At 43.5% G+C, this 14,684-nt stretch overlaps 2 protein-coding genes across 2 annotated transcripts; both read left to right on the forward strand.

Moving 5' to 3' along the window:
- Nucleotides 1-801: 801 nt before the first annotated feature.
- LOC123131074 (signal peptidase complex catalytic subunit SEC11C) lies at nt 802-2,574 on the forward strand. Its single transcript, XM_044550839.1, has 6 exons — nt 802-930; nt 1,034-1,146; nt 1,254-1,364; nt 1,465-1,598; nt 1,736-1,787; nt 1,887-2,574. Exons 1-6 carry the CDS (start codon nt 888-890, stop codon nt 1,941-1,943), a joined length of 510 nt encoding a protein of 169 aa, XP_044406774.1. The 5' UTR covers nt 802-887; the 3' UTR covers nt 1,944-2,574.
- A 1,328-nt stretch (nt 2,575-3,902) lies between these two features.
- LOC123131075 (alkylated DNA repair protein ALKBH8 homolog) lies at nt 3,903-5,547 on the forward strand. Its single transcript, XM_044550840.1, has 4 exons — nt 3,903-4,250; nt 4,470-4,498; nt 4,601-4,807; nt 5,019-5,547. The coding sequence occupies exons 1-4, from the start codon at nt 3,995-3,997 to the stop codon at nt 5,331-5,333; spliced, it is 807 nt and encodes a 268-aa protein (XP_044406775.1). The 5' UTR covers nt 3,903-3,994; the 3' UTR covers nt 5,334-5,547.
- Nucleotides 5,548-14,684: the final 9,137 nt, after the last annotated feature.

Below are 14,684 nucleotides of genomic sequence, written 5' to 3' on the forward strand. Positions count from 1 at the left end.
TTATGTGTATCCCCAACAACGGCCTCATGCAATCTTCAAATTCAGCCAGGATCACTGCATGCCGACTCACATGCCACGGAGATCCATCACGCACGCGATCACAATCACGGCTATTCTCAAACTCCGCAACAAAGGTATTCTCCCCCACCGGCTTGAAGAACAGTCCCCTAGGGTTTCCTCAGGCCGGCCTTAGCGCGTTTGTATGTGGAGCACCTTACGATGCAGAACCTTGCCAGCGATCGCACACTTCTGCTGGACTCCATCATCGATATCATCCACCACTAGAGGGGTGGCTTCTTCCTCCATGAGATCCAGCTTTCCCATTGCCTCCTCCATCCGTGCCCTTGCCGCACGAGGCGACTGCTGCCCCCTTGCGCTGCTGCTTGGATCCGTAGACGTAGCCATCAGCGGACCAACGAGAGATGCACCCCGCCGACGAAGGTCGACGAGCGCCGCTTTTCCACTGAAACCCTAATCGCCTCCGCAGGGGCTCCTAGTTTTTCGGGAAACCCGGGTGACCCTCACAGCTATTCGCCAGGCACGTAATAGTGGTGGCGGACTCTGAGAATACCTTAGCTGGGTGTAATTACCACGCTCACGTAATTAATGATAAACCCAAGGGATAATACGAACACCGTATATGATTCCATTGCACGGTCGGAGTCGGATACGGAAACCGAATCCCGTACGTGTGTGGTGTGGTGATCGATGGTGTCCGTCACCGATTCGTATCGAGTGGGTACGTAAGTCTACCTACCTTTTTATACTCCGCGGCTCCGTCTATATAGACACACACAAGGGAAGGTACTACACGTTCGCTGGAAAATACTCTAGAATCGATCAGAAAACTAGCTGTGTTTTCTCCATCGTCCAGCCGAGAGGAGGCTATGAAGATCCGGCATGCGCTCACCCAATCCGTCACCTTCCTCGGTACATATATAGGCCTCTTTTTTCAGTGTTCTTCAGCGTTGATATTTTGCTTCTGTCTGTTCTTCTTCTTCTTGAAGAATTTTTAATTAAATTTGGAATGCAGTTATGGTCGTTGCATTGTTGGTGCTGGTGCCCGAGGGAATAATGCTAGTGACGGGTGTCAAGACACCGGCGATGGCCGTTTTGTCGGAAAGTATGGAGCCTGGAATTAAAAAGGTACGTGATACAATTTGTTTTTAAATGTGGGCTTCAGTTTGTTGCCCCCTTTGATTTCGACCGACATATTGATAAATGCATGCATGGAATATGTGCTTATTTTGCAGGGTGATATGGTGTTTGTGCACAACATGAGCAATGAACCTTTCCACGTAGGAGAGATCATTCTTTTCAAGGTTGATGGCTTTGAACATCCAGTTGTCCATCGCGTGATCAAGGTAACAGCAAGCCCTCTAGTGATACACACCAATCAAATCATTAAAAGTTTATATGTCATGTTTTGTTTGCCTTGAGAATAATCTTCTCAAATTATTCTAGGTTCACGAGCATCGAGATACTGGAGAAATCCGAATACTCACCAAAGGGGACAACAATTCAGTGGATGACCGATTTCTCTATGCGAGTGGGCAGCTTTGGCTTCAACCGCATGATATTATTGGACGGGTTGCAGGGTGGGTTGTTCTCTTATCATGTGTCTACTATCAAATTTGGACATGTATTAATATGGCTGTATATATACCTTGCTCTACCGTTTCAATTGATTAATGTCTTTGCATTGTTAATTTTGTGTTTTATCCAATGCTAACAGCTACCTGCCATATGCTGGATGGCCTACTGTCTTCATCAGTGAATCTTATAAGGTACGCAAGCACACATTGTATTATGGTTAATTTCTGTATATGCCATTGTTTATTTAATTAAATACTCACACAGGGTCTCTCTTTTCCTTCTAATGAAAGATGTTGCTGAATGGTCGAAGCACTACAACTCCTGAAGTATACTGGGTAACAATGTAACCGCGGCAGATTCATGTGGGTTGTCTCCATAATGTCTTGTTAGGGGTTAAAGAATGCATGAAGCGACGAAGAGTATGTAAAAGATGTATCATTATCATAGTCTCCACAACATAGTAATCGAGCTCCATCCGTCTTGTTGAAGTCATTTTCTATAGCACGGTCGACAAGATTTCTTTTTTCGAGAACGCGCAAAAGTCTTACATTTCTTTGCACGATCGACATGATTCTAACTCCTTCTTTGAAAGGTAGATTTTGATGAAACATGTTGTTAGATGTATTCTTCTTCTTTTTTGACAAAGGGTGAATTTTATTGACTCAAAACAAAGTATTATGTGGATACAAAAACAATGAACACACACTGCATTGGCAACGACGAGTGTGAGTAGCCATCGAAGGGTCAGTACACCCTGGTCGGAGAGCAGATGGCGGTTGCAGGACGTTGGATCTGAGGGACGAGTTGGAGGCACCAAGGTGAGGCAGCGCACGTCCTTGCTGTCACCCTCCACTGTGGGGCCCGAGGGCCTCCTTCAAGAACGGTGAGGGAGGGAAGCTGTGGTAAAGGCCTCTAGGAGTGGCAGCGGCCTCCGTAGTCGCCCACGAGCGACCCAGGAGGCAGTTTAGGTCGTGTATTGGGAGGCAATTCACATATAGAGCAGAAGAGAAGCAATTATTTGCTACGTGCTATGGACTCGGTCTTTGCTTTTTTTAGCTTAAGACCCACCTTTTTTAATGTATAAAACTCGCCAAGGTCGACTTTAGAAGCATTAAGACAAATCTTATGTCCACTTTAAAAACGCCTACATCAAATCAGTCTTGCGTATCTTTTTGTGGGCAAATTTTAATATGGGACACTCTTATCTTCTTTTTACATGAGAGATAAGAGTATATAATAGATCTGAGCTTGTGGATCCAAGATGAATTTAATGAAACACGAGAATCTCACTCTTGAACAACCATCGTTAAAAAAATACATTTGGATCGAAATAGAGCTACAAGAATAATGATAAACTTTAGAAGAAACAAAAGAATCTAAAATAAATACTTAGTGAGAGCACGAATATTCATATTGTCAAACTAACTGATCACTCGTCAGACCAGGTAACATCCTGCAAACCGATGTTCTGGTCGAGGCCCGGGGCATCCCACACCGCCAGCGAGGTGTCCACGACGTTGTAGGCGCATGGCTCCTCGTAGTTGTGCTCGGCATCACAACCGTGGACGGAGTCGCACTCGTCCACCACCTTTAAAAATGCAGGAATAAGAAAAACATAAGATTGAAATGTCATGTTCATCTCAATCCTACAAGTTTTGGGTTGTTTGATTGCATCATAGGAAAAACATATAATTCTTTCAAAGAGGTTTGAGTGGATGCTAGAAATTCTATGAACATAGTATAAAAAAACTTTAGAAAAAATTCCTATAAGATTCAATCTTATGAATCAAACAACCAATATAGAAAAAGTTTCTAAGGATTCTAATCCTTCAAAAATTCCTTGTAAAGTGGGGCAAATCATCTAATCCCCCCATCCTGGCACACCTACCCACTGTAGTGATTTTGGGTGCATCCGAACCAGAGCACCGAGTCGCCCCATCTCCTGGTGATTTCACTGCATGACTCCCTTCGATATCGTATTTGCTATATACTAGTGGTTGGACGCCGCCATTGCGTATCGCTTGAGAGGAAGGTGTGTGCGCGTTTCTTCATCTTGAAGAAAAAAAAATATTCCCTTCATCTCAAAATTAGAAGAAAAAAACTCACATCAACCAACTAGCTTAAGAGGACATCTCGAAAAGAAAAGAAAAAAAAACCTTACTTCCATCTTAAAAGAAAAAAATCTCGAAAAGAAAAAAAGCCTCACTTCCGTCTTCCGAAAAAGAAAAAATATCTAAAAAAACTTTTCGATTTTTTTAGGGAAAAGAAACTTTTGATGACTGGCCCCTTCTTTCGGCCTTAATGGGCATGGCTGAACCGCTGAAGGCCCACTTTGGTTAGCGAACGAACGCGGAGATTCTGGGGGGTCCTGCGGTGAAATCACCGGACTCTAGTCACCATGGTTACCGTCGCCGCCGCAGCCGCCTGCTACGACGAGGAGGTTCACAGCCGTGCCGCGCTGCGGGAGGCCTTCGGAGACTCAACAGACAGCGATTCCGACGCGCCCCGCGGCGCGGCTAGCACGCCACCGGTTCAAGGGGCGGGCCGCGAGCGCTGGAGATGGGCGGCGGTGGCGGAAGTAAGGGGCCTGTGGCTCTGCGCCGCCTTCCTCTCGCCCGACGAGCAGTCGCGCCTTCTCGCCGCGATCCAACGAGGTGAGTAGCCGGGTCGGTCGCCTCATGTCTTCCTCTGGCTATCTTTTTAGCTGGGCACTGTGTCCATATTTGGTTCCAGCCACCAAATCTCAGAGGAATTTTTTTTTTGAGGCAAATCTCAGAGGAAATTTAGGTCTAGCTTGCTATCGCTTATATGAATCCTAAATGTGTATGAGATGATTCAAAGTGTTGATGTGCCCATTTGTGTTTCTTTTGCAGAAGAATGGTTCAGTGATGCACACAACCAAGTAACTTTATTTCCCCTCGATTGTTTCAGATCTGGGAAATGTGCTTTACATTTTCATCAGTCGGTTTTAATGTTGAGAAATCTTTCAAAATCGATGTACTAGGCAATGAGATTTGGTGATCTCCCTCCATGGGCTGTCGAACTTTCGGCACTTGTTAGGGAAGCTATTTGCGTTGGTAGTGTTGATGATGCTAGTGTTGGCACTAGGTGGATGAACGAGGATGAAGACGCATGTCCTTTGCCGTCAGATTTACTGTGGAGAGAACCGCTTTTTGATCAACTGATTGCAAACACATACAAGCCAGGTGAGGTATGGAACTTTTATTCTCCTCCATAGTTTGGAGCCTATGTGTAACATCAAGCATGCAGATAGTGCTATAATTCAGATAGTCTTTCTTCAATATATATCCACAAAGGCAACTACACAAGTAAAGCAGCGGGATACAATTTTCTTTTCTTTTTGTTGAGAGTATTACATTTTTTCCTGTCATCTATTGTAACAAACTGATATTGCAATGTAGGGTATCTGTGCCCATGTTGATCTCATGCGCTTCGACGACGGGATCGTTATAGTCTCTCTCGAGTCTGCATGCGTGATGCGCTTCAGTCGAGAAGGTGCTGCCTGTGATACGCAAAAGCCCGGGGAGAGCGAATGTACAAACGTTCCCGTCTACCTGAACCCAGGCTCACTTGTTGTAATGTCAGGCGATGCACGGTATCACTGGAAGCATGAGATCAACCGCAAGCCAGGTGCTCAGCTCTGGAATGGGATGGAGCTTGAGCAGCATAGAAGAACTTCAGTTACTCTGAGGAAACTCAGGGCTTCTCCCAACTAAAATTGGCATTGTTAACATTTGTTGCATAATGTTATCGTTTTGGCAATGTTGTATACCAATTATTTCGCAGTGTATCATGGAGAAGTTTAATTAGGTTGCTACAGAAAATCAGCTAAATGTTTGCTTTGGGCATGTGAATACAATGCTATGTATTTAACAAAATATTGTTGACTGTTTAGAAACTATGCTTGCAAGATTTATTTTTCTTTCTGCAGTCATATGATCTACTCCCTCCGTCCCAAAATAAGTGTCTCAACTTTGTATACTAAGGTGGAGACACTTATTTTGGGACAGAGGGAGTATAAAATATTGTCGAACCAGGCTGTAATACATGAATACACCAATTCTCTAGTCATGACGTTAGTTGTTGATCTTTTTTCCTTAATCAGTTGATCATGGTGATATTTACAACCATCCTAGCACCATGTGTTTTTCTTTAAGCACAACTGCAAGTGTGTATAAAGAGCACTCATTAATTCCATAACAAACAATGCACACGGCACACATTTTAGTTGATGGCTGGTGAACTGGTGATGGCTCAGTAACTGGGCCTCATACATGATTTAGATAATTGATGCGCATGGTTCTTAACCACCACAGGTCGCCAGTGAGTGTTCAGCGGTAGCAGGGCATAGGGTATTCGGTTGCTTGGGAACGATCCGCCCAGGGGTAGGGTTGATCCCCACTCACCGAACCCTCCATTCACTCTAAGGCCAACTTCAACGCTCAGACCCTAAACAGATGTCTGTTTTCTTTAGATTTTGTCCGTTTGGATCGAAAAAACGGACACACACGTCCAGATGTCGTCCTCCGGCCGCTGCATCCTAAATTTTTGTCCACTTTTGGACTATCAAATTAGACCTAAATAGACAATGCAAATAATTTTAATATATATATATATATATATATATAGTGTTACTATTCATCACCCAGGGTGCAGAATAAGTTATTCTTCACCCGAGGTAATTTTACGATCATTTCATAATTAAATTACGTTTGGAATTCAAATAGTTACATTTCTATTGATTCACTACGTAAAATTTGACATAAAAAAAGTAAAAATATAGGTCATAAGACAAGAAAATTTGCAGTTTATGTGTATTTTAGACTATGTTTTTACGTTTGTAATTTTACATAATATAAAATATTTTTTACGGCGTTTATATATTTTCTTATGATCCCTTTTTGCGTTGGAAATAAGACAAAACTTATATATATATATAGGAAAATAGTTGTGTACTCCTGGGAGTACGTACTCCCGCTCCTCATATACAACATAGATGAATCTTTTGTACCTTTTTATTATTTTTAATATACTTCATTAGTAATTATTAGATACCCCAAAATGAGTTTCATGAAAAAATTCATGTGAGTCTATGTATTTTTAAATATTTACGTATATACTGATGTGTTTGTACGTGAAAAGATATATTACAAAAAGTACGTCGCAGATGATATTTTTTCAACTAAACTCATATTGGGGTATCTTAGAATATTTAATGAAGTATATTGAGAATAATAAAGAGATACAATTAATGCGTATATGAGGTATATTGAGGATGGGAGTACATACTCCCAAGAGTACAGAAGAGGAGTATATATATGTATATATATATATATATAGAGAGAGAGAGAGAGAGTGACACTATTCTGATCCTAGGATCAGAATACTTATTCTGGTCATGGCGCCTCTATATAGACGAGATTGACATTTCCCGAAATTTCAAACCGGTCGACCGAAGGAAAAAAAACACAGCTACCCCTAACCTCCCATGTCCCCTGCCTTCTGGACATCCTCTATCAAATCGCCGCCACATCTCCCGCTCGGCCGACGCCCTCCTCCACGGCCGGCGCGCCACCACACCCGCGCCGGCGCGCATCCTCCCGTGTGGCCGGCGCCCCTCCAGACCCATCCCCCTCCCCCCCCCCCCGCGCCCAGCGCCACCTACCTTCCACCCCAACGGCCGGCGCGCCTCCTTCCGCGTGACCGAGGCACCTCTTCCGCCATGGCCGGCAAGCCTCCTCCCGCCTCCACCCTCAGATCCATCCATCGCAGGGCCCCAGAACCCCGCATGCTGTTTTCCGGGCCATGGATTCCCATGCGCCGCTGTAGGGCCCTGGATCCCAAGCGTCGCTGCCATCGGGGTCCTGGCTCGCCTGCCACATCACCGCTGGGACCTCGGCTCCCTCGTGCGTCGCAGGGGCGCCCCTCCACCCCCTCCCCCCTGAAGGAAATATGCCCTAGAGGCAATAATAAAGTTATTATTTATTTCCTTATATCATGATAAATGTTTATTATTCATGCTAGAATTGTATTAACCGGAAACATAATACTTTTGTGAATACATAAACAAATAAAGTGTCACTAGTATGCCTCTACTTGACTAGCTCGTTAATCGAAGATGGTTATGTTTCCTAACCATAGACATGAGTTGTCATTTGATTAACGAGATCACATCATTAGGAGAATGATGTGATTGACATGACCCATTTCATTAGCTTAGCACCCGATCGTTTAGTATGTTGCTATTGCTTTCTTCATGACTTATACATGTTCCTATGACTATGAGATTATGCAACTCCCGTTTACCGGAGGAACACTTTGTGTGCTACCAAACGTCACAACGTAACTGGGTGATTATAAAGGTGCTATATAGGTGTCTCCAAAGGTACATGTTGGGTTGGCGTATTTCGAGATTAGGATTTGTCACTCCGATTGTCGGAGAGGTATCTCTGGGCCCTCTCGGTAATGCACATCACTTAAGATGATGTATTATAGAACGAGTAAAGAGACGTGCCGGTAACGAGATTGAACTAGGTATTGAGATACCGATGATCGAATCTCGGGAAAGTAACATACCGATAACAAAGGGAACAAACGTATGTTGTTATGCGGTCTGACCGATAAAGATCTTCGTAGAATATGTAGGAGCCAATATGAGCATCCAGGTTCTGCTATTGGTTATTGACCGGAGACGTGTCTCGGTCATGTCTACATTGTTCTCGAACCCGTAGGGTCCGCACGCTTAACGTTACGATGATAGTTTCATTATGAGTTTATATATTTTGATGTATCGAAGGTTGTTTGGAGTCCCAGATGTGATCACGGACTTGACGAGGAGTCTCGAAATGGTCGAGACATAAAGATCTATATATTGCACGACTATATTTGGACACCGGAAAGGTTCCGGGTGAGATTGGGACAATACCGGATCACCGAGAGGTTATCGGAACCCCCCGGGAGGTATATGGGCCTTATTGGGCCTTAGTGGAAAGGAGGGGAAAGGAGCAAGGGAGGGGGCGCACCCCCCCAAGCCCAATCCGAATTGGGAGGGGGGGGGGGCGCCCCCCCTTTCCTTCCTCCCTCCTTCCTCTTCCTTCCCTCTCCTACTAATAGGAAAAAGGGGAGTCCTACTCCCTGTGGGAGTTGGACTCCCCCTTAGGGCGCGCCACCCTCCTTGGCTGTCCCCTCCTCCACTCCTTTATATATGGGGGCAGGGGGACCCCATAGACACAACAATTGATCATTGATCTCTTAGCCGTGTGCGGTGCCCCCCTCCACCACAATCCTCGATAATATTGTAGCCGTGCTTAGGCGAAGCCCTGTGACGGTAGAACATCAAGATCGTCACCACGCCGTCGTGCTGACGGAACTCATCCCCGACACTTTGCTGGATTCGGAGTCCGGGAATCGTCATCGAGCTGAACATGTGCTAGAACTCGGAGGTGTCGTACTTTCGGTGCTTGATCGGTCGGGCCGTGAAGACGTACGACTACATCAACCGCGTTGTGCTAACGCTTCCGCTTCCGGTCTACGAGGGTACGTAGACAACACTCTTCCCTCTCGTTGCTATGCATCACCATGATCTTGCGTGTGCGTAGGATTTTTTTTTAAATTACTATGTTTCCCAATAGTGACATCAGAGCCTAGGTTTTATGCGTTGATGTTATACACGAGTAGAACACAAGTGAGTTGTGGGCGATATAAGTCATACTGCTTACCAGCATGTCATACTTTGGTTCGGCGGTATTGTTGGATGAAGCGGCCCGGACCGACATTACGCGTACGCTTACGCGAGACTGGTTCTACCGACGTGCTTTGCACACAGGTGGCTGGCGGGTGTCAGTTTCTCCAACTTTAGTTGAACCGAGTGTGGCTACGCCCGGTCCTTGCGAAGGTTAAAACAGCACCAACTTGACAAACTATCGTTGTGGTTTTGATGCGTAGGTAAGAACGATTCTTGCTAAGCCCGTAGCAGCCACGTAAAACTTGCAACAACAAAGTAGAGGACGTCTAACTTGTTTTTGCAGGGCATGTTGTGATGTGATATGGTCAAGACATGATGCTAATTTTTATTGTATGAGATGATCATGTTTTGTAACCAAGTTATCGACAACTCGCAGGAGCCATATGGTTGTCGCTTTATTGTATGCAATGCAATCGCGCTGTAATGCTTTACTTTATCACTAAGCGGTAGCGATAGTCATGGAAGCATAAGATTGGCGACACGACAACGATGCTACGATGGAGATCAAGGTGTCGCGCCGGTGACGATGGTGATCATGACGATGCTTCAGAGATGGAGATCACAAGCACAAGATGATGATGGCCATATCATATCACTTATATTGATTGCATGTGATGTTTATCTTTTATGCATCTTATCTTGCTTTGATTGACGGTAGCATTATAAGATGATCTCTCACTAAATTTCAAGATAAAAGTGTTCTCCTTGAGTATGCACCGTTGCCAAAGTTCGCCGTGCCCAGACACCACGTGATGATCGGGTGTGGTAAGCTCTACGTCCATCTACAACGGGTGCAAGCCAGTTTTGCACACGCAGAATACTCAGGTTAAACTTGACGAGCCTAGCATATGCAGATATGGCCTCGGAACACTGAGACTGAAAGGTCGAGCATGAATCATATAGTAGATATGATCAACATAGTGATGTTCACCATTGAAAACTACTCCATTTCACGTGACGATCGGTTATGGTTTAGTTGATTTGGATCACGTGATCACTTAGAAGATTAGAGGGATGTCTTTCTAAGTGGGAGTTCTTAAGTAATATGATTAATTGAACTTAAATTTATCATGAACTTAGTACCTGATAGTATCTTTCTTGTTTATGTTTGATTATAGATAGATGGCCCATGTTGTTGTTCCATTGAATTTTAATGCGTTCCTTGAGAAAGCAAAGTTGAAAGATAATGGTAGCAATTATACGGACTGGGTCCGTAACTTGAGGATTATCCTCATTGCTGCACAGAAGAATTACGTCCTGGAAGCACCGCTGGGTGCCAGGCCTACTGCTGGAGCAACACCAGATGTTATGAACGTCTGGCAGAGCAAAGCTGATGACTACTCGATAGTTCAGTGTGCCATGCTTTACGGCTTAGAATTGGGACTTCAACGACGTTTTGAACGTCATGGAGCATATGAGATGTTCCAGGAGTTGAAGTTAATATTTCAAGCAAATGACCGGATTGAGAGATATGAAGTCTCCAATAAGTTCTATAGCTGCAAGATGGAGGAGAATAGTTCTGTCAGTGAGCATATACTCAAAATGTCTGGGTATAATAATCACTTAATTCAACTGGGAGTTAATCTTCCGGATGATTGCGTCATTGACAGAATTCTCCAATCACTTCCACCTAGCTACAAGAGCTTCGTGATGAACTATAATATGCAAGGGATGAATAAGACAATTCCCGAGCTCTTCGCAATGCTAAAAGCTGGGGAGGTAGAAATCAAGAAGGGGCATCAAATGTTGATGGTCAACAAGACCACTAGTTTCAAGAAAATAGGCAAGGGGAAGAAGAAGGGGAACTTCAAGAAGAACAGCAAGCAAGTTGCTACTCAGGAGAAGAAACCCAAGTCTGGACCTAAGCCTGAAACTGAGTGCTTCTACTGCAAGCAGAATGGTCACTGGAAGCTGAACTGCCCCAAGTATTTGGCGGATAAGAAGGATGGCAAGGTGAACAAAGGGACTACGGATTAAGCGAACACTGGCGAAGGACGAGGTGACGATGCGTGTGGGAAATGGTTCCAAAGTCGATGTGATCGCGGTCGGCATGCTACCTCTACATCTACCATCGGGATTAGTATTAGACCTAAATATATGTTATTTGGTGCGAGCGTTGAGCATGAGCATTATATCTGGATCTTGTTTGATGCGAGACGGTTATTCATTTAAATCAGAGAATAATTGTTGTTCTATTTATATGAGTAATATCTTTTATGGTCATGCACCCTTGAAGAGTGGTCTATTTTTGATGAATCTCGATAGTAGTGATACACATATTCATAATGTTGAAGCCAAAAGATGCAGAGTTGATAATGATAGTGCAACTTATTTGTGGCACTGCTGTTTAGGTCATATCGGTGTAAAGCGCATGAAGAAACTCCATACTGATGGACTTTTGGAACCACTTGATTATGAATCACTTGGTACTTGCGAACCGTGCCTCATGGGCAAGATGACTAAAACGCCGTTCTCCGGTACTATGGAGAGAGCAACAGATTTGTTGGAAATCATACATATAGATGTATGTGGTCCAATGAATGTTGAAGCTCGTGGCGGATATCGTTATTTTCTCAGCTTCACAGATGATTTAAGCAGGTATGGGTATATCTACTTAATGAAACATAAGTCTGAAACATTTGAAAAGTTCAAAGAATTTCAGAGTGAAGTTGAAAATCATCATAACAAGAAAATAAAGTTTCTACGATCTGATCGTGGAGGAGAATATTTGAGTTACGAGTTTGGTTTACATTTGAAACAATGCGGAATAGTTTCGCAACTCACGCCACCCGGAACACCACAGTGTAATGGTGTGTCCGAACGTCGTAATCGTACTTTACTTGATATGGTGCGATCTATGATGTCTCTTACAGATTTACCGCTATCGTTTTGGGGTTATGCTTTAGAGACGGCCGCATTCATGTTAAATAGGGCACCATCAAAATCCATTGAGACGACACCTTATGAACTATGGTTTGGCAAGAAACCAAAGTTGTTGTTTATGAAAGTTTGGGGCTGCGATGCTTATGTGAAAAAGCTTCAACCTGATAAGCTCAAACCCAAATCGGAGAAATGTGTCTTCATAGGATACCCGAAGGAGACTGCTGGGTACACCTTCTATCACAGATCCGAAGGCAAGACATTTGTTGCTAAGAATGGATCCTTTCTAGAGAAGGAGTTTCTCTCGAAAGAAGTGAGTGGGAGGAAAGTAGAACTTGATGAGGTAACTGTACCTGCTCCCTTATTGGAAAGTAGTACATCACAGAAACCGGTTTCTGTGACACCTACACCAATTAGTGAGGAAGCTAATGATGATGATCATGAAACTTTAGAACAAGTTACTACTGAACCTCGTAGATCAACTAGAGTAAGATCTGCACCAGAGTGGTACGGTAATCCTGTTCTGGAAGTCATGCTACTAGATCATGATGAACCTACGAAATATGAAGAAGCGATGGTGAGCCCAGATTCCGCAAAATGGCTTGAAGCCATGAAATCTGAGATGGGATCCATGTATGAGAACAAAGTGTGGACTTTGGTTGACTTGCCCAATGATTGGCAAGCAATTGAGAATAAATGGATCTTCAAGAAGAAGACTGACGCTGACGGTAATGTTACTGTCTACAAAGCTCGACTTGTCGCAAAAGGTTTTCGACAAGTTCAAGGGATTGACTACGATGAGACCTTCTCACCCGTAGCGATGCTTAAGTCTGTCCGAATCATGTTAGCAATTGCCGCATTTTATGATTATGAAATTTGGCAGATGGATGTCAAAACCTCATTCCTGAATGGATTTCTGGAAGAAGAGTTGTATATGATGCAGCCGGAAGATTTTGTCGATCCAAAGGGAGCTAACAAAGTGTGCAAGCTCCAGCGATCCATTTATGGACTGGTGCAAGCATCTCGGAGTTGGAATAAACGCTTTGATAGTGTGATCAAAGCATTTGGTTTTATACAGACTTTTGGAGAAGCCTGTATTTACAAGAAAGTGAGTGGGAGCTCTGTAGCATTTCTGATATTATATGTGGATGACATATTACTAATCGAAAATGATATAGAATTTCTGGATAGCATAAAGGGATACTTGAATAAGAGTTTTTCAATGAAAGACCTCGGTGAAGCTGCTTACATATTGGGCATTAAGATCTATAGAGATAGATCAAGACGCTTAATTGGACTTTCACAACGCACATACCTTGACAAAGTTTTGAAGAAGTTCAAAATGGATCAAGCAAAGAAAGGATTCTTGCCTGTGTTACAAGGTGTGAAGTTGAGTAAGACTCAATGCCCGACCACTGCACAAGATAGAGAGAAAATGAAAGATGTTCCCTGTGCTTCAGCCATAGGCTCTATCATGTATGCAATGCTGTGTACCAGACCTGATGTGTGCCTTGCTATAAGTCTAGCAGGGAGGTACCAAAGTAATCCAGGAGTGGATCACTGGACATCGGTCAAGAACATCCTGAAATACCTGAAAAGGACTAAGGATATGTTCCTCATATATGGAGGTGACAAAGAGCTCATCGTAAATGGTTACGTTGATGCAAGCTTTGACACAGATCCGGATGATTCTAAATCGCAAACTGGATATGTATTTACATTAAACGGTGGAGCTGTCAGTTGGTGCAGTTCTAAACAAAGCGTCGTGGCGGGATCTACATGTGAAGCGGAGTACATAGCTGCTTCGGAAGCAGCAAACGAAGGAGTCTAGATGAAGGAGTTCATATCTGATCTAGGTGTCATACCTAGTGCATCAGGTCCAATGAAAATCTTTTGTGACAATACTGGAGCAATTGCCTTGGCAAAGGAATCCAGATTTCACAAGAGAACCAAGCACATCAAGAGACGCTTCAATTCCATCCGGAATCTAGTCCAGGTGGGAGACATAGAGATTTGCAAGATACATACAGATCTGAATGTAGCAGACCCATTGACTAAGCCTCTTCCACGAGCAAAACATGATCAGCATCAAGGCTCCATGGGTGTTAGAATCATTACTGTGTAATCTAGATTATTGACTCTAGTGCAAGTGGGATACTGAAGGAAATATGCCCTAGAGGCAATAATAAAGTTATTATTTATTTCCTTATATCATGATAAATGTTTATTATTCATGCTAGAATTGTACTAACCGGAAACATAATACTTGTGTGAATACATAAACAAACAAAGTGTCACTAGTATGCCTCTACTTAACTAGCTCGTTAATCGAAGATGGTTATGTTTCCTAACCATAGACATGAGTTGTCATTTGAGTAACGAGATCACATCATTAGGAGAATGATGTGATTGACATGACCCATTTCATTAGCTTAGCACCCGA

The sequence above is a fragment of the Triticum aestivum genome, chromosome 6A (genome assembly GCF_018294505.1).
Source record: "Triticum aestivum cultivar Chinese Spring chromosome 6A, IWGSC CS RefSeq v2.1, whole genome shotgun sequence".
NCBI classification, from domain to species: Eukaryota; Viridiplantae; Streptophyta; class Magnoliopsida; order Poales; family Poaceae; genus Triticum; species Triticum aestivum.

Bases quoted from the DNA above. Each gene is read 5' to 3' on its own strand.
- LOC123131074 (XM_044550839.1), top strand. From the start codon at position 888: ATGAAGATCCGGCATGCGCTCACCCAATCCGTCACCTTCCTCG. The intron at 1,365-1,464 runs GTAACAGCAAGC...AAATTATTCTAG, and splicing joins TTGTCCATCGCGTGATCAAG to GTTCACGAGCATCGAGATAC. The intron at 1,599-1,735 runs GTGGGTTGTTCT...CAATGCTAACAG, and splicing joins ATTATTGGACGGGTTGCAGG to CTACCTGCCATATGCTGGAT.
- LOC123131075 (XM_044550840.1), top strand. From the start codon at position 3,995: ATGGTTACCGTCGCCGCCGCAGCCGCCTGCTACGACGAGGAGGTTCAC. The intron at 4,499-4,600 runs GTAACTTTATTT...TCGATGTACTAG, and splicing joins TCAGTGATGCACACAACCAA to GCAATGAGATTTGGTGATCT. The intron at 4,808-5,018 runs GTATGGAACTTT...ATTGCAATGTAG, and splicing joins ACACATACAAGCCAGGTGAG to GGTATCTGTGCCCATGTTGA.